The 24,136-nt window shown below is 35.9% G+C and overlaps 3 protein-coding genes across 5 annotated transcripts; 1 reads left to right on the top strand and 2 right to left on the bottom strand.

Moving 5' to 3' along the window:
• Positions 1–6,626: 6,626 nt before the first annotated feature.
• Positions 6,627–9,150, top strand: LOC147568272 (uncharacterized). The gene is made up of 6 exons (XM_086659273.1): positions 6,627–6,900; positions 6,980–7,014; positions 7,296–7,892; positions 7,997–8,086; positions 8,173–8,407; positions 8,516–9,150. Exons 1-6 carry the CDS (start codon positions 6,627–6,629, stop codon positions 8,752–8,754), a joined length of 1,470 nt encoding a protein of 489 aa, XP_086515399.1. The 3' UTR covers positions 8,755–9,150.
• A 1,227-nt stretch (positions 9,151–10,377) lies between these two features.
• LOC147568271 (Ribosomal protein S12/S23 family protein) lies at positions 10,378–12,022 on the bottom strand. Of its 2 annotated transcripts, XM_086654726.1 has the most exons (4): positions 11,791–12,022; positions 11,016–11,171; positions 10,788–10,914; positions 10,378–10,701 (listed from the first exon to the last, which is right to left on the bottom strand). In XM_086654726.1, exons 1-4 carry the CDS (start codon positions 11,793–11,795, stop codon positions 10,561–10,563), a joined length of 429 nt encoding a protein of 142 aa, XP_086510852.1. In that variant the 5' UTR covers positions 11,796–12,022; the 3' UTR covers positions 10,378–10,560. The 2 variants fall into 2 exon arrangements, with proteins under 2 accessions (XP_086510852.1, XP_086510851.1); XM_086654725.1 differs by lacking the exon at positions 11,791–12,022 and having other exon boundaries at positions 11,016–11,182.
• Positions 12,023–13,275: 1,253 nt separating this feature from the next.
• LOC147568270 (interactor of constitutive active ROPs 2, chloroplastic-like) lies at positions 13,276–18,254 on the bottom strand. Of its 2 annotated transcripts, none has more exons than XM_086654723.1 (4): positions 17,584–18,254; positions 16,548–16,649; positions 15,413–15,587; positions 13,276–15,084 (listed from the first exon to the last, which is right to left on the bottom strand). In XM_086654723.1, exons 2-4 carry the CDS (start codon positions 16,565–16,567, stop codon positions 13,549–13,551), a joined length of 1,731 nt encoding a protein of 576 aa, XP_086510849.1. In that variant the 5' UTR covers positions 16,568–16,649; positions 17,584–18,254; the 3' UTR covers positions 13,276–13,548. The 2 variants fall into 2 exon arrangements, with proteins under 2 accessions (XP_086510849.1, XP_086510850.1); XM_086654724.1 differs by having other exon boundaries at positions 16,548–17,405; positions 17,463–17,923.
• Positions 18,255–24,136: the final 5,882 nt, after the last annotated feature.

The following is a 24,136-nucleotide window of genomic DNA, read 5'->3' as shown; positions in this document are numbered from 1 at the left end:
TTTTACTTTTACTTCATTTCCTCGTCATAATCACAAGACTAATCTTGGAAAAGTTAAAAGCAAATCGTATACACGATTGAACAATAATATAATCACAACTAAAAAAATAGTTAGAATTTTGCGGAAGCATAAAACACGAACAAATAACCTGCTCATGATACCATGTTAAAAATATTTGTAACATGGTATCAAGTATTATATAATCGATAGATAAACATAAAATAATGACACGATATTTAACGTGGTTCGGTCGGATACTCAAGACCTACATCCACGGAGAAATTACTTCATTATTATTAATCACCACATACAATTGTATGTGGGGTTGATCGGTTACATAACTCGATAACTCGATGATTTTGATTCCTAGAACCCTCTCCTATTTATAGATAACTTAGGATTTAGGGTTTCCTAGTTTCTGATTACTAAACTAGGAAATAATATAAAATCTATCTAATATTACCGTTAGATAGTTACAAGAGATATTCTGAATATAAGAAACTAAATCTTCACATATCTTCAATATTCTGAATTCTTCTTAATCGTCAGATCTCGTCTTCTCGATCCGCTACGTACATACACGTGTTATACACGTATATTATTTCTGGAACTTATCTTGCCGTCGGATCTCTTATTTATGATCCGTCTTTATATCACGTATCCTATTAGGCTTCACCTTCATCTATGGATATTTGATGAGAATGGTTTTCCCTACAATGCAAACACCCTCATGATTATGAAACACCAATCCTATGGCAGCATCTTCATCCAAAGATTTAAAGGAGATATCAAAGTTGCATTTGAATTTAGGGCCGGTAATTATAAGGCCCAAAATGGGGAAGTTAAAGAGAATCAGACCCAATACTAAATAATAATGAGGAAAAAACCCAGTAGGTAAAAATACAATTTTACCCTCCAAAATGAAATTTTTCCGCTCAAATCAACGTCAAAAACAATTTTGAACATTTCTGAACAATTCTTGGTTTGCTCTCGACAATTTTGTAAATTTCTGAACAAATCTTAGTTTGTCTCAACAATTTGTAAATTTTTGAACAAATTCGTTCTTGCTTAGACATTGTTTTGCCAAAATATTTCGCATTTTTTTCTTTTGCATTTTACATAGACAAACTAACACAAACATTTTGGCTACAACATTTTTCGATTTGTCTTGTGAAAAAATAAATGGTTTTGGCATTTTTTGTTTTGCTTTCGACATAAATATAAAGACTAAAGCATTTTTTTGTTTGTCCTTTACAAAAATTAAAATGTTATGCGTATTATCCTTTGTATTTAACAAATCCGTTAACGAACAAATAATATTTTGACTAATACATTATATATGTTGTTAAGAACACAATTATATATGACACCAACATTTTATAATAAGTCGGGGACATTATTATAGATATTGTCAACATTTTATAACAACACAATGATATATGTTGTCAACATATAAGGGTAAAAATGGAATTATGAAAAAAATATGTTGTCTTGTTAACAACATAATTACATATGTTGTGAACATTTTGAAAAATGTTCAAAAAATGAGTTTTTTTGACATTATTATTTTTGAGTGGGTTTTTTTCTTATTAGGGTCTAGATTTTTGGGTTTTTCACTCATTTTTTCTTGAATTTATGTGGAGGTGCAGGTATCCATAAAGTGTGCACGGGTTGTTTAGGGAGTATGCTTTGTTGTTTAATTGGATACCCACCGTGGTTTAGAGGCAATCATGTAGTTGGGGTTGTTTACTTCGATATAAGACTTCACATCTTGTCTTCCAAATAACCCAGAGAGTAGAAAATCCCATCTCATCTAATCACGACTTCTTCTAAGAATTCATAAAAGTTTTCCTTTCTTAGAGACTCTATTTTGATGGTCAAAGGAATAGAGAAGTAGATTGCTCTAGTGAAAGGGCATTCGAAAATAAGGTGTTGCCAAGAATCCATACTGCTTCCACATAACAAACACTCTTAAGGCTCTATAAATATGAATCTTGATAAGACCAAAGTTGTGGGCAGAATATTATGATGGTGTGTTTGGTTGCAGGATTCATAAGTAGGATTCTTATCAAAAGTGAGATTTGGTAGGAATCATGAATCCTTGGTCTGTTTGGCTACCAAGAGTCCTAGGACTTTTGAATCCTAAGGATTCCTAATTTCAAAATTGTATTGGACCAAAATTTCACCCTACCCCCTAGGATTTGCTAGCATTTTGGATTAATAAATCTAAATTTCAAACTTAAATATATTTCTTCCTACAAAATAATTATTTTAAATTTCAAAAATATTTTTATTTTTCAAAAATTATATTTATTTTTTCGAAAATTATATTTATTTTTTCGAAAATTATTTTTTCCTCCTAAAATCATTTTTTTCTTCGAAAAATCGTTTTTTTTCCAAAATCTGATTTTTCCGACAACCACTTTTTCCCCCGAAAATCGATTCTTTCCCAAATCAGTTTTTTTTCGAATATCCAAATTTTTTTCCAGAAAACAGATTTTCCCTTAAAAACTGTTTTTCCGCCAAATCCGTTTTTTAAGCGAAAAGTATTTTTTTTCTCGAAAAATATTTTTCTGAAAACTAAAATTTTATAAACACTTTTTTGCTTGATAGAGCCAGTGCTTTCCCCAAAAGAAAAAACGGTGCTCGAAAAAAAAGGTTTCTGAAAAAAAAAAAAAAAATTCGTGAAAAATTACTTATATAATAATAAATCATAGGATTCTTATTAGTTTCCAAACAAACCAAAAAATATTACTTGGATTCTTGAATCCGTGGAATCATGAATCCCAAGGACTCATGAATTCGCGGATTCATGATTCCGTCATCCAAACACACCATGAGTGAGTTTCCATTGGAAAAGTTTTACTCGTGGGATTCACTTGGAGCTTCCGAAGTTTTTTTCAATAGCTAGAGCTCAGTGGTTCTACTGTATAATTGATAGTTAGAGTTGAATACATAGATTTCACTGAGTATTCTCCTGATTTTGTGAGATTTCATCTTGGACTGTCCTGCCTTTTATGCGACAGCGAAATGAAGAGGATTTTATTGATGATGTCTGGCTGAAATAGCTGAGTTAGTAAAGTGATATCCCATTTTGAATTTTGTGTCATGAGTTGATTAACCTTTTGTACTTCTTGTTGCTCTTGATAATTAAGAGTAGTGAGAGGAGATGTACCAGGGATCCATTTGTCGTGCCAAATATTTATGGCACTTCCATTTCCCACTTCCCACATTGTTTCTTGAGCAACTATTGGAATCAGTTTTGTGATTGTTTTCCACCACCAAGAAACTGAAGTTTTCTTAGCTTTGCTGATACCTCCATGTGGATAATATTTAGCTTGCAGCATTTGGCTACATAAATTTCTAGGATTCTTTTTTAGTTTCCATATTTGCTTATCCATGAGGGGCATATTATCTTTGTCGAGATCTCTGAATCCGAGTCCACCTAATTTCTTCTTTTTGACCAATACTGATCAGGCTTTAAGGTAAAGTCCTTTAGATTTCATTTTCTCCCAGCCCACATCTTTGTATAGATTTCCTGATGACATGTAGATTAAATTTCAATTTTGTCGTTTAAACGTTTTTGCCAGAATTACTTCTTTTGTCACGCATAGACGAAGCTAATGATACTACAAAGCAACCTACAACTCTTAATCTTCATCTCCACCACCATCTCTTCTTCATCTCTCTCCCATCTCTTTCTCGATCTTTATTGAATGTTGTTTCTCCCCTAGACCCCTACACCACATTCAACAAGGAGATCCGAGAAAGAGATCATGGTTGAGGAGATGAAGAAGAGATAGTGGTTCACAAATATAACAAAAACAACAACGGGAAAAAATTGGAATCAAAATTACATGTGGTTCACAAAGATGTGGTTTAGAAGGCTATTTTGGAAGTTGTCCATTTTGAGAGGGTTATTTTGATAAGTTAATTTATAATGGGTCAAAATGGGATTAGCCCTTTTTTTTAAGGCCAGCGCTTTGGGGAAAGCTAAATAGTTTCCGGAGTGTGAAGACTTGGTCAAAAATTGGTCAATTTTGTTTGACAATTTTATTTAGGGGGAAAGCAACATAGCTTCTCCACCTCAGCTCTCTCTCTCTCTCCACCTCACCTCACTCTCTCCACCTCACCTCTTTATCTTCTCCGATTAGGTCGCCGGCTGGAAAATTTTCCGGCCAGCGACCATGAAAAAAAAAGAATTTCACTCTCTCTCTCTCTCTCTAGAAACTCCGGCGAAGGGGTTTCCCTTCGCCGGATTTCCGGTCTGTTGAAGAACAGACCAGTTCCCTCCAACAGACCGGAACTGGTCTGTTGAAGAACAGACCGGAACTCCGGCGAAGGGAAACCCCTTCGCCGGAGTTTCTAGAGAGAGTGAAAAAAATTATTTTTTTTTCATGGTCGTCGCCCGGAAAATTTTCCGGCCGGCGTCCTAATCGGAGAAGACAAAGAGGTTAGTAGGAGAGAGAGTGAGGTGAGGTGGAGAGAGAGTGAGGTGAGGTGGAGAGAGTGTGAGGTGAGGTGAGGTGGAGTGTTTTTTTTTATCTCCCCTTAAAATTTATTTCTCCGGAAAATTTCTAAAATTCTACATATTCCCTTTAAAATTTCACACCCCGGAAACTATTTAGCTTTCCCCAAAGCGCTGGTCTTTTTTAAATGACTCTAGGGTTATGGTTATGTTCTCTCACGTCCCAAAATATTCTCATTTAATTCTCCCATGATTGATTACCTTCTTGCCTCAGATCATACTAAATAACAGGTCTCTAAGTTAATAATTATGGTATGATAGCCACGGATGCATGCATTACCATGAAATCATCACAACATTTTTCTATGAAAATGATCATGTATGAATGATGGCCATGCCCCTTTACATCAACCATATTTTTGCAATTTAATTGAGATTTTTTCCTTATTCAAGTTTTTTCTCTAATGTTTTAATCGGGATTAGTATTGATGTTTAATAGGAATTATATGTTGGATGATATTATAACTTACTTTTGACTTATTTTGAATATCTTTTTTTAGAATACTTTATTTTTCGCAATTAACTAATCCGTCCTAATTTATTTTGTGCAAAACTTCGAAATATATTAAATTTATAAATAGCATTGTATCAAACAAATTTAGAGAATAAACTGGATCTTATGATATTTATTTTGTAAGGCCTCTTAAGTTTGAGATCTATTTTTACATAAACATCATGTTTGATCTATTTTCTCTGTAGAATGTCCGACTGACGTTATCTTCAAAAGTTAGTAAACAATTAGTTCTGTCGAAGTTAGAAAATAAATTATCTTTCTACAAAAGAAGAGTTTAGAGAGCCAAAAAATCCATTGAACCATTAGAAGGTTAAAATGGTGAGTTGAACATAAGTATCTGAGAGCAAAAAAAGAGTTAGCCTAAAACTTTTCACATTTTTCGACTTATTTAATGAGGAAATAAATTTAAATTATTCTCCCACAATATTGCAAATCTCAGAGAATAGGAAGGAAATCAATTGTCTTTATATTAATTTGTATGGCTAAAAACAATGCCTTTGATGTCATTTCCACCTGGCATCATTAATAATTTCCAATAAAAGAACACACATTTATAGTATTAAGAAACAATTAAAAGGTAATAATATAAGGGTATAAACCCCATAATAGAAAGTTGAATCCCAATTTAAATTTCAAACCACAATAGATATTTATGATAATTGTCATTCATTTCCCACTCTTTTTTTCTCTCTCTCATAAATTTTTATCATTCTCAATTATGTTCATTTACTCCCCAAATTGATTCTCAAAAGCTATATCATTTACTCTCTCTCTCTCTAGGTCTTTCTCTCACTATACATATGGACTACTCCATGAGGGAATTTCTTATCACTAATTTTATTTTAATTATATTAAGCTTTGTGATTATCTATTCATCTCAAGTTAAGTATTACAAGAAGGGTAGATATTTTTTGTTGGTTATAAGTGAAGAAAGTGTTAATTACTCCAACAGATTAAAACCATTAATACAGAAGATAATGAAAGATACAGATTTAATAATCTTCAAATCTTCATCACCTTTCAGCAGAAACCCTTCATCAGTTTCAGTAGTACATCAAGAGGATACTCTTTCAAATGATCATCAAGCAGTAGTACTAATTATGGGATTAATCTCTCTGTTAATCTCTGTTATGGCCACTAATCTTGCATTAGGTAAGTACCCTTCTATTATTTTCAAAAACAAATTTATTGTAATTAGGGTTTAGGGTTCATATTTTTCGGGTTTGAGTAGATTGACGGGTTGGGAGTAGTTTTTTATTGTGCGGATAACATCTTATGTGTTTTTTTCGAGTTCATTCTGCATTTTTATATTTGGTGGATTTCTTTAAGTACTTACGGGTCGAATAGGAGAAATTGTTTATGTATCTGCTTCAATGGTTTAATTTCTCGTGCCGATATTGATTAACTTGTAATTTTTCAGTTTGCCCTGTGAAGCAGAATGGAAGCAAAACTCGACGCCTTTCACATATTTCGTTGCGCTCAAGAAAAGATGTAGACGTGGTGCCTCTTCGCCTCATTGATATCTTTGACGAGGACGATTGTCTTCTCCCCTCTCCCCATGGTAATCTACTTCATATGTGATATATGATATATATAAATATATGTGTGTTTGTGTTGTGTGATCTCATATGGATACTTCAATGTGGTGGCGGCCCTTCAGACGATGAAATTGAGCTAGATTTGTTTAAAGATAGAAGAGCTTCTATTCAGGGACTCTGGAAAGCTTCCAATGTGGACTCTAATGGTACTCAAGCAGCACCAGAAGTACCTGATCAGAGGTCCAAGAAAGCTTCCAATGGGGACTCTACAAGTAACATAGCAATATCGAAAGTACTTGGTCAGAAAAAGGCAGGATCAGGTTTATCTTCAGGTTCAGAACTCTTTACCTTAACCGAAAACTTTTATCGTGTAACTAATACCAAGTCTTTTTCTTTCAGCTTCAAAGAGGACGGTGATTGCTGGTCGAAATGGAGTAAGTAATCTTTAGTAACATTACAGGTTTTGTCATTTTTAAGCTATATACGTCATATGGTCGGTATAGGAGTGTCAATCGAGATTTTTTACATTGAAAATAATACTATCTCAAATTTGCATATGATATGGAAAGGATAGTGAATTTCGACGTAGCCTATCTGTTGATGAGCCTAGTTTCTTCTCATTCGAACCCATCTGTATTATCTACGCCCTTTATATGTACTTGTATCTTAGTGTTGGTTTTCTTATTTTCACTGATTCTAATTGATGCATCTCTAGGCAAGCAAACCAATCTCGAAGAGTGTAGAAACAGATTCATCATCTGTCAAGCCGCACAAGAAATCAGGGTGTTCCATTAAGGTCGCTGCAAAACCAAACAAACGAACTTCTACGTCTACTCCATCTGTCGAGGTTGAAAGACTCAGCACAGCAAAATCTTATGTGGGTAACAAGAATCTACTCAAATCTTCATACAAAAAACCTGGTAGCAGCAGATATACTAATTCAAGTGCTAAATCGCCCGCGAAAATCTCTTCAAGAGATACAATCAATAAGTCTAGAACTCCTCGCCTCTCATCAGAGTATCTGAAGTCCATACCAAACCCGAAACCATCTTCGAACATATCAAGTTGCAACTCATTTGATGGATGGTCATCTGAATCCTATGCATCAACTTCTACTCTCAGTTCTTGGTCTAATGATTCTTCTAGCAGTGGAAGCAGTGGGTTCTCTCAAGCATCCGAAACGGGGAAATCTTCATACGATGATGTATTGTCTGAAAATCAAAGTGTCGATGTTTCTACTGAATTGTCTCCTCCATTAACACCACCTTCACGTCTTCGAAAACCATTGCCAAGGATTGGGTTCTTCGATTTGGTTGGTTTTACTTCTTCTTTATCTATCTTCATCATAATTGCTTAAAATTCACTCATCTCTTTGGTAAATATGATCATGCTTCTAAGCTATTATAGTTGTTTCAGGATTATGCTTCTCCTGTATCTGCTACACTTTCTCATTCTCCATCTTCAAGCCTTCGAACTCCATCTCCAACTATTGGATTTTTCAAACAGGTTAGTGATTTTTCTCTTCTTTTTTGTCTAGTTTGTTCTATCTGATTCTTCCATATAGTTTCATATAATTTTCTCATCTGTTTCAGGATAAATATCGATTACATCCGACTGGACCAGAAACAATTACCCCAAAAGAGAAAGCTATCACATCCTGGTCCAAGCTTCCTCTCGTTGATGTATCCTCCGAGGATGATTCTCTCCTTGCTTCTCCATCACAATCTTCGTTATCTAAAATTTCGAAAAGACATATCCGAAGAAAGAATGGCAAGTTTAGGTTGCAAAAGATCTCAGCTCTTGATAGTGCCTTCTTCACAAGTGAGGGTATGCTTTAATATTAAGAATGACTGCAGAATCGGCTTGTCTATCATTATTATGATTTAATAGTTCTGAATTTTTATCATTTCTTTTTCTTTCTCGGTATGCGTTCAGGTCTTCTTGAATCGGACGAGTTATCCTTTATAAATAACGGATTGGACAAAACTAGTCCGTGCCCATTACTCGGGCAGATTGGAGAGAGCTCTCCATGTTCCTCAAGATCTCATAGTGAGTGTTTAACACTTCTAGAAAGACTTGAGGTCGATTTGTTTGAAGATATGAGAGCTTCTTCCATTCAACGACTCAGTAGCTTCGAATCCAGTAGTAAAAAAGCAGTAGAGTGTTCCTGCTAATCAGAAGAAGGCAGCACCAAGAGTAGAAGAAGTAGCATGTTTGGAATCTACCGAACACGCAAATTCCTCTGGCAGACAATGTTCTTTTCTCATTTCGGTCAGCACCAGAATCAACAATGCCATTAATGGTAGCCCTACCTGAATGCATTTTACAGGAAGAAAACAACAATCTTGTCCACCACAATCCTAATTTTTCAAGGTGAGCTTATTTTGGTATGAGGTTTATCTACCTATAGGAGTTACTGCGTATTAGGCCCCGAGCCGCCGACGCCAATTTTGAATCGGTTCATTTTGTTTTAGTATCTGTACATGATCAGTTTGTTTTGGCATTTGTACATGATCTCAATCTCTATATTAACTGATCGATATTTAGATGTTGGATTCTTTTTCTTCAAAGTTTCATGTTTGTATCCAACAACCTCTTAGCTAAGATGCAAGACCATCTCTTACCGCGTCATTAGGATGCCAGTACATGTCCAACTAAGTCATTAGGATGCCAGTACATGTCCAACTATTCGACCAGCCCAACTAGTGAGATTAGGGATCCGCCCATATTATTGGCAACTTAATAAATCTAACTCCTACTTATGTCACAATCACAAAACTCGCTTCATAAAAGAGCAAAAGAGATGGATTTAACCAGAAATGTCATCTTCCTCTAAGCCCAAGACATGAAACCACATGAAGCTATTACTTATGAAGGGGAAATTCTATTCTCACTCAACACTTTCATGAGTCATTTTAGCTTACAAAAACATAAGCTAAAAGTTGTGTTTTGAAAGGCCAAGTCAAAAATGGCTAGTAAGGAGGTCAGATTTTTTTTTTTTTTTGTTGAAGGAAGGAGGTCAGATTCACTTTCAAATACAAAGGAACTTTTGCTAATAGCTTCTCAAATTGAGACGAAAATTGTTTCGTTTATTCGAGAACGAGGAAGAAATTATCTGATCACACCCATCTTTCATAAACCAAAGGGTTTTTTGAGCTTACCCCCTCACAATTAAGGGAGATTTTATAGGGCCCCCTTATTTTTGTTAAAAGGCCTCCCCTAAGTGATAATTTAACAAGTAAAATGGTTCATGGGGAGGCCTTTTAACAAAATTGGGGAGGCCTTATAAAACTTCCCCACAATTAATTGGTAATTGAGTTTACCCCCTTCAGTAATTGGTAATTGAGCTTACCCCTTCGAATTTAGATTTTTTCTCAAAATTACTAAGGATATGTTTGGTATGTGATAATAAAATCAGAAATTAAATAATATATAAACAAAATCAATCTTTACTAATCATATTCCTGACCAAATCAAACAATAAAATGAGATAGAATCCCTAATATGAATCTTATTGAAGAATAGTTGTTCTTGGTAGTGGCAATTATTTCACGTACGGCAAACATAGCCTTAATGTTTTTGTCACTGATAGTAAATCCAAGGGGGTAAGCTCAATTATCCATTATTGAGGGGGGTAAACTCAATTACTAATTAGTGACGAGGGGGTAAGCCCAAAAAACCCTAAACCAAATTGCGTAATTCACACATCCCACAACTTTATATAACATCAATTCTATAAACCAAACGAGTAAAAAAAACAAGATATAAAGTTTACTAATTGAAGCTTCTAGTCAAGATGATGGAATAACCAGTAATCAAAATTGAGTTGAGCAAATTTGTTCCAAGAGTAAGATGAGTGCAGAAACAGAAATGAAGTTCACAAGATCCAGTTTCTAATAAAATAGTTGGAAGCAACTTCCTAACATAATAAGACAAACCTAAACGAAGGGAAAGAAAATTCAAGCTTTTCTCAACTAAACTTAAGACCTAGGCTTCTCCTTCTTCTCCTTGAACAAAGCAAGAAGAGAAACACCTGATACCTTCACAACCTTGAACCTAACTCCGGGAATATCTCCGACAGCATGTCCTTTACGTCCAAATCCGGCAATCAGAACCTCATCCTGCCGACAGAAAACAGAGAAAGTTTCAGTTTCAAAGATTTGCTTTTTTGTAGATGCCGATATTGAAATTTTAGTTAATGACTTACATTTTCTTCAATGTAGTTAAGGCAACCATCATTGGGGACGAAAGCAGCAATCTTCTTTCCGTTCTTAATCAACTGAACTCGGGCACACTTACGGATAGCAGAGTTAGGCTGCTTAGCTTCAATACCACTGCGAAATTTTCAAACATTCCTCAGTTGCTAAGTGTTAGGGCACTAAAGGCAAGTAGGATGAAGTAAGAGAAGATGATTATATATCAGTATTAGCCTTACATTTTCTCAAGAACAATTCCCTTAGCATGAGAAGAACCGGCAAATGGCTTCTTCCATTCGTTCCCAAGATGAGACTTCTTGTATGATTTATCGGCCCACCTCTGCCTTCTGCGGTGGGATTTGAGCTTGCGACCAGCTCCCATACCTCTTGTCTTCCTGTATAACATTCATTCTATCGGTTACCAATGTTTCGCCTAGTCTATGAATGGCGACAAATAGAAGGTAGGTGAAACGTTCCAACTCTTGAGTGTCTGTCGGTAATGAATAACTTCATATTACTTCCTCACGCAATCGAGAGATTTCATGTGGGAATTCACAATCAGCCAATGTTTACTTTAAGTACACCAGATATGTTATTACTGCCCTAATTGGTCCTCAACTACTACAATCTTGCTCTCATAATCTCATTACAACTTTCAATTCACAGAAGAGTGATTAACTCCAATTCATTTCTAATTCACTAAAAATAAAAGCCAAATGTTATATCTAATCCGGATAATAATCATTACAAACATAAACTAAAAAGCTAATCTTCGAGTGTTACAACAAAAATCATTTACTATATACCCTCCTACTACTATCTGTTTCAAATCAGATGGCTAAAACCATAGTTGCTACAGAAATCCATACAAGAATTTAAGATCTGATGGGTATAAAAGAAACCCTTTACTAAAACCCTAGAATCTGTTAGAAAACAGATGAATTGAGTCGTTCGAGGTGTTCATAAAGAGTAGATGGATTCATTGAAATATCAAAAGGAATTGAATAATCTTACCCCATGATTGCTGTAGTAGGAGGAGGATACTCTTCGAAATTTGCAGAGAATGCGGAAGTAAGGAAGAAAGGCCGCCAAGAAAACCCTAAGAATGAAACCCTAGAGACTTATATAGTAGTAACTGGGTGTAGTTCTGAATATCCAAAGCTACGCCCCCCATACCTGCTAAAGGCGACCACTTCACCCACAAATATCGGCTGTAGAGGCACACAAGATTTTTATCCAGCCCACACATGGATAAAGGCACTACCCAAATTAAGACTTTTTAAAACACACATTACTAGTACAACACATATTTTGAATGTCACCACTTGATTGCATAAATGGTTGATAGTGTTTACATAAACTTCAAAATCCTGGAGGTCCCACATTCGATCTGGCCCCTTTCACTAGTAGATTAATTTAGACGGTTATTGTGTTTATTTCATTTTGATAATGTGTTAATGTCATGTAATGACTCAAGTAGATCGTAATCAATTTCAACAAAAAAAAACATTTTAAAATAAGAAAGAAACTGCCACCTTGTAGCGTATTTATCCCCAGCCGATTTCTTATTTAGATCTTCACCACCACCTCCGTCAACTAACACGGGTACCACCACCATCCTCACCAACCATCGCCACTGCCACCTCTCTCCTTTCTTTCACTCTCCAGTGCTGAGTATATTTATTTTACAGGAAATTGGGTTGAAGGCCCAATTTCATGTTTTTTTTTTGTCAAAAAGACAAGTTATCTTTTTGTCCTTTTAGGCCCCATATATAATTTGGAAATAGGCTTGAAGGACAATTCTAAAAGCACTCCCATTTTTAATGCCGAAATTGCCCCTAGAATCTTAGCTTGCGAAGCTTTGCAAACTGATTTGCACTGCTTTGCAATCTGGTTCACAAAGCTTTGCAAACTGGTTTGCAGAGCTTTGCGATCCCGTTTGCATTGCTTTGCAATCTGGTTTGCCTTGCAATGACTTTGCACACACTTTGCAATCTGATTTGCAGAGCTTTGCAAACTAGTTTGCACTACTTTGCAATTTGATTTGTCTTGCAAAGCTTTGCAAACTGGTTTGCAATCTCGTTTGCAAACTGGTTTGCAATCTGGTTTGCAAACTGGTTTGCACTCTCGTTTGCAAACTGGTTTGCACTCTCGTTTGCAAACTGGTTTGCAATCTGATTTGCAATAAGGTCAGTTTCGTCTTTTCCCTATATTAGATTATTTACAAAAATGCCATAGGGAGCTGAAGCCTACAAAAAGTTGATTAATCCTTTTTAACCAAAACTCAAATTTTTTAGGGAGTTTTGGCCAAATTTCCCTTTATTTTATCAACCCTAACCAGGGTTTGCCTGAAATTCTCGTCGGGATTTCAAAGAGATGGTTCGGACACTAGGTAATTGATAACAATAGTCGTGGTGGTAGTAATGAAGATGAAGACGAGAGACACATGAGAGAAACTGAAGAGACATGATGGTGGTGGAAGTGGTGGTAATGAAGACGTAGAAATGCTGTGTGCCCTTGCATATAAATTTCCAACTACCAAACCACAGGAACTGTCCAAGAATTAGCACTGGATCAAAATGAACCCAAGGAGACAAGAGACTAAAAGCTTTCAACATTACCTTTACAGTCGAACCTACAACAACAAAAAAAACTCCGCCCGACCCACTAAAATAACGGGGCGAAGGAGAAAACTAAATTCTAACAAACAAAAACAAGTAAACAAAGATCTGAGTAACATCTGAATCTTCGAAATATAATGATCATCATCGCCTACTTCTGTCCTTTCTTCCATAACACACCAATCTTCTGCAACATGTTTTTCTTCTTTGGTGAATCGTCGTCATCATCAGAATATGGAAAACTTACAGGAGTATGGTAGCTGAAATCAAACTTCCCATTGCTTTCAGTTGAAATAACAGCTGTTGCTGCTTCAGCTGCCTTCCTCCATTGATCTGACTGAACTTTTAGCCTCCTTAACTCTCCTTCCATTTCTGAGTTTGCTACTTGAGCTGCTTCAAGTTGTTCTGTAACCCATATAGCTCTTTTGCTACTTCTGTCAATCTCATCTTTCGTACTTCCAAGCTCTTCGATAACTTTATCTCTTTTTTCGATTTCAAATTTTAGAATTTCGTTCTCCTCTAACAAGTGCTGCAATTCTGTCTCCTTGGTCGTCATCTTTGCCTTCAAATCTGCAATTTCTGCTTCCAACTTCTTAAGCTCACCTTCCAATTCGGATTCTCTCTGGTTCGACTGTTTTTTCTCTATCTTCAAACTCAAACACTCATTAAGTTCTGAAATCGTCTGCAATTCAGTCTCTTTGTCCATCAGGTTTGCCTTCAATTCTTCAATATCTGCTCTTGTTTTCTTCAGTTCAGCCATCAAATCAGATTCCCTTATGGCAAACTCGGATTTCGTCTGATCAACAAGTTCATAAGCACTTTGTATGTTCATCGAGTTCTGTACATCTTCTTCCTCGTACCTAATCTTCGCAGTTCTTAGTATGTTCCTCAACTGTTCCACCTCCAACTTCACAGAACTAAGCTCTGCTTTGAGCTCATTAGATTCCATATTCTCACCATTTTCGTTAGTTTTTTGTGGGACAACAGCAGAAGCATCTGCCTGAAGTTTGTTAACTAGTACTTTGAGTTCATCTACTTGTTCTCTTGACTGCTCCAACTCTAAAGCCAAAGAATTGTTTCTCTCACTAGCTCTAAGGCCATCAAACCGGAGTGTGTCTATTGTTGTCTTGCTCGTTCCTAACTGTGTTAAGGTTTCATGAACCAGATTTTGTGCTCGCGCTTCAGATTCTTTGCACTCTCGGAGCTCCGCTTTCATATTCTCAACAATTGAAAGAGTTTCAGATAGATCTAATTTGAAGCTCTCAAACTCAGAATTTGTTGTTTCTGAATGCTTTGCCTGAGGAGACTGAATTTGTGCAACTGTTTCTAACTCGATCTTAAGCCTATGAATTTCATTTCTGGCAGATGCTAAAGCTGCTGATTCGACCGATTGTTGCTTCTGGAGAGCATCTAGCTCAGACTGCCATGCCCTGTCCCGTTCTTGAGATAGCTTACGAAGTTCTTGTATTCGACCATCTTCCGAAGAAGTCAACTCAAGAAGTTGTTGCCTGGATTCCTCAAGCTCTGCGGTCGTGGTTACAAGTTGCTTATTTGCCGCTTCTGCGTCCTGCTGTGCCTGTCTTTTTCGGGATTCTGCGAAATCTAGTTGCTCCTTTGCTTTCTTTAGGTCTTCTTGGAGTTGCGTTAACTGGGATTCCATTTCAGTCACTTTGATTGGACGCTTCTTCTGGAGCTCGTAAAAGGATGACAGACAAGGTTGAAGAATTTAGTAACTTCCAAAGTTAATAACATAGTGAAAAGGAACATAACAAAATATACAGGAGACTTAAAAACCTAGTAAAGACATTTATGACGAAACCAAGTGAAAATGGATAGAACACTAAAGACCTAATTATAGACCATATGAAAAGATTAGCCTTCAGACTGAAATGTACGTGATCTATATCTAAAATGTTATAGGATCTTACAGTTCACAGAATCAAGAAAATTGTCGAATATAATACGGTTTATATAAGTTCCAACCAAGATGGATGGGATTGAAGGTATTTATGTACCTCTGTTGCTGGACTTCTCGGTGACCTTCGGTCAATGACAACTTTTGGGCTTTTCTCTTTTGGTGTCCTGTTCATGGAGTTCGGGGAATCAATTTCAGACCCAACCATGTTTAGTCGCCGAGCTGTTCGAGTTGTATTAGGAGATGACTTTTGAGGCACCTCCAAAGACCCCATTCTGCTAAATAAAGTATGTTAAATGGAGATCAACAAAGCAAATGAAGATCAATTGCATAGACCATGGAAACTTATGCATATTCCCGTAAATCTAGGCTTTCAGCCATGAAAACATGTAGAATCTGTAAGAACCAAAATCTGGTTTCATGTTGCATTAAAATGTTTCAACCCCTGTCACCGATTCAAGATGAAATAAGTGGTTTGTATCTCTATGATCGAAGGGATCCACCAGTATAGATCTAGAGTTTATCAAACCCAAGATGTAGGAAAGAAAACGAGTTGCGGAAGATAAGCGACCTTTATCTAGTTTCTCTCAAAACTATTACACACCAAGAATAAAAGCAAGTGGCAACCTTCTGTCAGTGCAGATTCCATTACTTCCCAAATAAAAATTTCAATTTCTAACAATAATTTTAACAATATCTCAAAGAATTTGGTGTTAGTATTTACATGTCGAGACAGAGTGGTTAGTCGGAAATGAGAAAAAGTTAACTAGTAAATAACATATAGATACAGCAAAACTCATGGAACCCACCACATCACAACTAGCATGTTTTTAGTTTCTCAAAAGCCACTCAAGAGATGTAGACAGAAGAGAAACATATATGGCCAAACCTGACAACCTTTCAGACTTCGCAAAGAAGAATTTGCTACCGATATAATCAATTAGCTAGATGAAAACATGAACTCCAGAGTATTGTTAGTTATATATGTTATATGAAAATTTGCTAATAAAATCCTATCAAACGTCCTGGAGTAAACTTGATGTAATCCTAGCAAACCACTTCGCAAATCGCAAACTCTGACAATCAAAAATTGAAATATTACATGGGGAAGAAAAAAAGTTTGCGTAATTGACCTATCAAACATCAAAAAGGACACTAACAGACTCAGATTCATCATTCGCATGAGATACTCATCAAAGTAAAGGAAAATTAAAGATAAAAGAAAATGAAATTACCTTGGTTTTGGAGTCTGCATACTTTGAGTTCCCTCGAGACGGTGTTGTTAAGGTGGGGAAGTGCTCAATTCAGTATCTGAAAAGCTTCTGACCCACCAAGACCTGAAAACATTTTAGAGAAGTGATAATGAAGAACTTAAAAGGTTGGGAAGAATAGAAACAGCTCACTATTACAAAGCCAAACACAACATGCCTTCAAAGAAACTCACCCTAACTACCACCACTACCACCAAACTGTAATGAAAAAGATACTCAAAGCCAAGAGAAGCCCAAAAAAAATATTGGGTCAATGTCCAAATAATAAAAAGAATTCATAACCAGAAGAAAAAAAATCTCTCCTTTTTATACTTTTCACACCTTTGAAACACCTTAAGTTATCCAAAGTCCAAACCCATAATTGCAAACACAAGAAATTTGCAAAGTGGAAAACTAATACAAGATTACCCAAATAACCCTTGTATAATTCAAACAACTTTTTTGGATTTTTTGTGCTTAGGTTAAAAATATGATGAAATTGGGGGTTCATAGTAGGGTTCTTTGGTAATTCAGTCAATGAGGGAAGGTCTGAGATCCATTAAACAACAAGCAATGAGTGTTTCTTTAACCAGTCCAAAGTTTGAAATGTGAAAAGAACTTCACTAATTAAAGAAACCTCAAAAGACTCAAATCTTATTTAGTACTTCAGTTAGGGTTTTGAGATCTCTTTTGCTAAAACAAGTCAAAAGAAAATTAAGATCATAAATCACACAAAATTAGGGTTATGTTCAAAAATATAAATCACATTTCATAGTGGACTTTGTGATTTAGGGTTAAGTTCAACAATAAAGAATAAAAAGAAATGAAGAAATAAGATCAAACCTAGTCCAAAAGGCTCATCTTTCTAAACTACCATAGAAACACAAAAAACAGATCAACATTAAGGAAAAACCTCTCTTAAACCCGCTGATCTCACGAACTAGAACATTTAATCAGTTCTTACAGAAACCCTAGTTAGAACAAAGAGGAATTCGAGAGAAACATTGAAGATAATGCTTACCGATTTAGATAAAGACAGTTCCTCCTCGTCTGGGGCTTCTAACTTGTTACTGGTTGTTCATTTAGAAGTTGGAAACCCTAGTTTGTTTTAATTTGAAATGAAATGAGTGGTTGTGATGATTTTCTCTCTCTTCACGTAATAAACTCATCTGGTTCGTTTTACTCTGTTTTTTTTCGCAGTTCCCCAGATTCTTTGATACTAGTCTCTTTGTTTCTCTCTCTACTTCTTGTTCTTCTACTTTCTCTCTCTACTCTCTGTGTGTAAATAAAAGCGGGATTCCTGGGGTTTCTTTTCTTAAAACTCAAAAATCAAAAATTTTGTCAGTGTGTTTGTTTTGGGCAAAGATTTTTCAGATCATTAATCACATTGACTTCATAAGTTTTGAGTTTTTATTAATTTGAAGTACTTGGTTGTTATTTTGTTCACCTTTTTAGTAGTGGGTGAACATGACCATCAGTCATTTTGGTGTTGATGACCTTAGGAGCTTGGAAGGTTGACCTTGGATATTGAGGATGTATTGTCTACCTTCAAGAAAGGAAGGTGTGAACAAGAAACAGGGAAGGCCCAGACATTTTTTTTCATGTCACAAGAAGAGACTTTTTTTTTTTGTTGAAAAGGTCACAAGAAGAGACTGGTTGGCAAGAAAGAGATAGATACTCATTTGAATGTGTGATCTTCAATTTTTTTTTGGAGTAGATATACTACCGCTTGGACAAGACGATAAGAGTGCGAGAAAAAGTTAGAGATGAACAAGTCTGGCTTGCCTAGCTCCTTACACTTTCAGAAACCCCGCAAATTGCGCAATGCAGTAAAGGAGAGATCCGTTAAGCCAAAAGTCCGACTATTTTTTGATAGGTGCAGGAAAGACAGGTTCGGAACCAGTAGCCATACCTTCTACTCCTAGTTTAGGAGCCAAGTCCGCAACCTTTTATGATATGAAAGCATCTTCTATAACTTAGTTGTGTTTTTAAATTTTGTCATTGAAAACATTTTTACTCGCCGTCTTACAAAATCACATTAATGAAATTTGTGGCAATGAACACATTTCTACACAATATATTTTCTTGCAAACAAGTACAACTCAAGACATATTACCGATGACATTTTTAGCAATGTTATTTGAATAATTTGAGAATGCTCTACCCAATACTTTCAACAACATTGCATTACAGGCACATTTGATGTTAGACCTTACCATGACACTCCTTTCAACAAAAAAAAAAAAAAAAAGACCTTACCATGACACTTTGTGCTCACTTTAGGTGTTTCTTTACATACTTAACATCCATGCTGAAAAAAAAAAGCAAAATACTTGTGAATATTCACACAATATAACCGGGAAAAGATGTCAAAAGAAAACTTCATAAACTATGTCATTACGAGGGCTAGCATCACATTAAATGACACAAAATGCATTTTTCCTGCCGGTCTCATATTTCCCTCCTAATTTGAAACTGCTCAATTTCATATACCACTGTTCTAACTGTACTAATATGTTCTACGTTTCCTAAATGTTAATACACGCATTAACTTATTTTCTCTGAAAAATGGCTTTCTGAACAATAGTATTGTCGGACTCTTGAGCTCATGCCCGTTAAAACATTTTTTATTAAAAAATAACTATCTACCTTTCTAGTCAATTGAAGGGAAAAAGCGTCTTAGAAGTTACTTTTTTTGATGAAGGTCTTAGAAGTTACTTAACATTAGGAAATTCAATTTGCTTTAATCATCATCACTAAGTTTTGAACAAATAAGTATCTCAAAAAAGTGGTTGAAAAAACTCCTATTTATCTGAATTCTTTAAATGCAATAAAATACAAAAAGACATAAACGTTGCTTTTGAAAGTACATTTGTTATTTTGTTAACTTTGATTTTAAACCATAATTCACCAAACCTCCTACTTTTTTCGTCACCTGATCACCATATATAATTTGTGATAAGGATATTATGTCTAATTCCATAGAAATTCTAGAGAGAGAGTGACATCTCCAACGGTAGGGAGAAAACAAAATCTTATAATTGTGGGCATAGGATATTTGTGTTTTTATCTTAATAAGAAATCTCCTCCAAATGCTTGCAAAATTACAAAATTACTGCAAAGATTAAAATCTAATTCTCAAATGAATAGAAATAACATCTCCAAGGTGTTGAATATAGGATATATTCTCTCAATATATCATATATACATAATATAGAATATATTCTCTCAATATGGGATATATATTGAATATATTGATATATATGATATATGGGATATTGTTGAATATAGGATATATTCTCTCAATATAGTATATATACATAATATAGAATATATTCTCTTAATATGGGATATATATTGAATATATGATATATATGATATATGGGATATACTAAATACGTTATATAATATATTCTATATATGTAACTTTTGTAATTATATAAGGGGAAGAACATCTCCTATTGTATACATAAGAATTATTAAAAGAAAAGAGTTTATCTCAATCTATTATTAATTTGTATTAGTTTCTACTTGGTATCAGAGCAGGTTCGGTAATTGAACCTGGTTATTTCGAATTGAATTGAATTCCGCTGCGAATCTTGAAATTGAAAGCTCAATGGGTTCCAATGATGATGCAACAATGGTACTATCAAACCCTCACGTTGTTCATAACCACATAGATGCACCCTTTCCATTAGGTAATACCCTGAATGAGAATAATTACACCCTTTGGTCAAAGGTCATGAAGATGCGTATTAATGGTCGGAAGATGTGGGGGTATATTAGTGGCACTAAAGCGAAACCTGCAGAAGGAAGTGAAGAATATGAAAATTGGTACTCGGAGAATGATAAGGTGAAGGGATGGTTGTGTGACTCAATGTCCACAACACTAATGAACAGGTATGTTTGTTTGGAAACTGCGAAAGAAGTTTGGGACTCTCTTGAAGCTATGTATACAGACACATCTGATGAAACTCAAATCTTTGAGTTACATAGGAAGTGTTTCTCAACAAAACAAGCTGGTCGATCTATTGCGACCTATTATGATGAATTAGCAGCAATTTTTCAAGAAATTGACCAACGCAACAATGTGAAAGGAAAAAGTGCTGAGTCTATCGCCATCTTACAACAATATGTAGGACGTCTTAGAGTTCACATGTTCCTTTCTGGATTAGATAGTATGTATGATCAGGTGCGTGGTGAGATTCTTCGAAAAGACCCTCCACTTACTTTGGAACAGTCTTATCAGACAGTACGAAGGGTGTCAGTTCACAAACAGGTGATGGGAACCCAAACACTTGTAACTGAGTCTTCAGTTATGGCAGTCAACTATAAAAAGGGACAACCTCAAGGTTCCTGGAATTCTCACAAAGAGGCTAGACCCTTACGCCTTGATCTTGAGTGTACCCACTGTGGAGAGAAGGGGCACACAAAACTGAAGTGTTATGAAGTCATTGGGTATCCGGAATGGTGGGATTTTACAAAGCGACCTAGGAAAAACATATCTGCGAAGAAGGATTCTGCTATAATTCCTCCATCAGTGAATGTTGCCCAGTCAGGTATGAAAATTAAAGGTAGTGTTTTATCTGTAAATTCTTTGAATAATATTTGGTTAATTGATACTGGTGCATCGGATCACATGGTAAATGACACTAGCATATTATCATCCATTATACCTTCAACCCAAACCTCTATATACACAGCTAATGGTGGTTCCTCTCCTGTAATTGGGGAAGGTTCCACTGACATATCTGAAAATCTGACATTAAACTCTGTCCTCATTGTTCCCGCGCTAGAGTATAATATCCTATCAGTCAGTAGGATCACTGCTGCACTTGCATGTACTGTGACGTTTTGGCCTCAATTCTGTATTTTTCAAGACATAGTGACGCGGCAGGTTCTTGGTTGTGGTGTTAGAAAGGGCAATCTCTACTATTTGGACCTGTCTAGTAGTGGAGAGCAGAGGATTCATCAGGTGAATAAAGTTGGAGGAATTGAAGAAGCAAAAGCTATGTTTGGTTATGGCATCGGCGATTGGGTCATCTCTCCTTCGGATATCTTCAGAAATTAAATTCATCGTTATTTTCGAAGTGTAGAGTTTCAGAATTTAAGTGTGATATTTGTGAACTTGCTAAAAGTCACCGTATTACATATTCTCCAAGTTTCAATAAAAGTTCAGAACCTTTTAGTATTATTCACTCTGATGTATGGGGTCCTGTACGTATTCCTTCTTTGTCTGGAGCTCGTTACTTTGTGACTTTTATCGATGAGTGTACTCGTATGACGTGGGTATCGCTACTCACTCATAAAAGTGAAGTCTTTGAAGTATTTAAAGTATTTTTTCAGATGGTTTTGACCCAATTCCAAAGGAGGATACAAGTGTATCAATCTGATAACGGAGGAGAATTTACTAGTAATGACATGGCGAAGTTCCTGATAAATAATGGCATTCGACATCAAACTTCTAACGCTTATACCCCACAACAAAATGGGTTAGCTGAACGAATGAATAGACAACTGTTAGAAGTTGTTCGTGCGTCTCTTTTTGGAATGAATATGCCGTTAAATTATTGGGGAGAGGCGTTAAAATCTGCTGCCTATGTGATAAACCGCACACCATCTAGGGTCATTGAATTTCAGACTCCTTTCAAAAAACTCCATGACCTTATCACCATCCCTGCAATGCCAAACCTAGAACCACGTGTTTTTGGGTGTGTTGTCTTTGTTCATATACCTAAACATCAACGAGGAAAATTAGATCATTGTGCTCGAAAGTGTGTGTTTCTTGGATATGCTGATTTTCAAAAGGGTTATCGTTGTTATGACCCTGAGGAGGGGAAAGTATATATCTCATTAGACGTTTCGTTTCGAGAATTAGATGCATATTTTATGGGATCTTCCCTTCAGGGGGAGAAACAAAATGATAGTGAAGGAAAGTTCCCCATTATTGGGGATATATTTCAGGAACTAGAGGATTTGACAAGTAATTTCAATAGGCCTAGTAATCTAGGTGATGATGGAAAGGGGAGTGAACCAGAGCAGATTACAGGGGGGATCAAGGTAGTGAAGATGAATTTAATGAGAATGGAGAGGATCAGACAACAGGGGGAGATCAAGCTGAAGTAGTAGAAGTTGCATGTGACTCCAACTTTCTAACACCATCTACCGAAGACATGCCTCCGAATGTCGAACCTCAGGTATTACTTGATCCTATCACTGTTAATGATGTTCAACCTAGACGTTCAGAAAGATCTACTAAAGGTATTCCAAAATTTACTTATGAACCAGATATTAATTCTAAAGCCAAATACCCAATTTCTGATTATGTGTCCACCAATAGGTTGTCTAAGTCATTTACATGCACCATGAATCAATTATCCTCTGTATATATTCCTAGTAATTTGCAGGAAGCATTATCAGATCCACGATGGAAGAAAGCTATGAATGAAGAGATGAATGCATTACAGAAAAATTCCACTTGAGAACTTGTTGATAAACCCCACGGATATCGTATTGTTGGGTGTCGTTGGATCTTTACAGTAAAGACGAATCCAGATGGAAGTGTTGACAGGTACAAAGCCAGACTTGTTGCCAAAGGGTATACCCAGACGTATGGTGTGGATTATGAGGAGACCTTCACCCCGGTGGCAAAGATAAACACTATTCGTGTACTCATTTCTCTTGCAGCCAATCAAGGTTGGCCATTACAACAGTTTGACGTGAAGAATGCATTTCTCAATGGAGACTTAGAAGAAGAAGTATACATGGAGTTACCACCTGGAGTCACGAATTCTGAAGTAGGAAAAGTATGCAAATTAAAGAAGGCATTGTACGGGTTAAAACAGTCACCACGAGCTTGGTTTGGACGGTTTACAAAGAGCATGAAGGCATTTGGATATAAACAAAGTAATTCTGATCATACTTTGTTTATAAAACAAAAGTTAGGCAAACTTACTGCTCTTATTGTTTATGTTGATGATATGGTTGTTACTGGAAATGACTCAGTGGAAATGGAGGCTCTGAAAAACTATTTGTCGCAGGAATTTGAGATGAAGGATTTGGGGCAGTTAAAATACTTCTTAGGCATTGAAGTTGCAAGATCAAGTCAAGGTATTTTCATGTCCCAACGAAAGTATATATTAGATCTTCTTGTTGAAACTGGGATGCTTGATTGCAAACCGGTAGATACACCGATTGAAGCAAATCATCACTTGGGAATATTTTTAGATCAAGTTCCATGTGACAAAGGAAGGTACCAACGCTTAGTGGGGAGACTAATTTACCTTTCTCATACTAGACCGGATATTGCATATTCCATTAGCGTCGTGAGTCAATTCATGCATAATCCAAGTGAAGAACATATGAAGGCAGTCTTTCGAATACTAAGGTACTTGAAGAAATCTCCGGGAAAAGGTCTCTTATTCCGGAAAGGTGGTGATATGGAAGTAATGGGATACACCGATGCAGATTGGGCAGGAGATATAACAGACAGGAGGTCAACCTCTGGATATTTTACGTTTGTATGTGGGAATATGGTAACATTTAGAGCTAAGAAGCAAAAAGTTGTTGCTAAA

This window comes from Eschscholzia californica, unplaced genomic scaffold (assembly GCF_041429995.1).
Source record: "Eschscholzia californica isolate CP2 unplaced genomic scaffold, dmEscCali1.0.p SCAF_1, whole genome shotgun sequence".
Taxonomy (NCBI): Eukaryota; Viridiplantae; Streptophyta; class Magnoliopsida; order Ranunculales; family Papaveraceae; genus Eschscholzia; species Eschscholzia californica.
The sequence above is the reverse complement of the archived record's forward strand: the minus strand, read 5'-3'. Positions and strand labels throughout refer to the sequence as shown.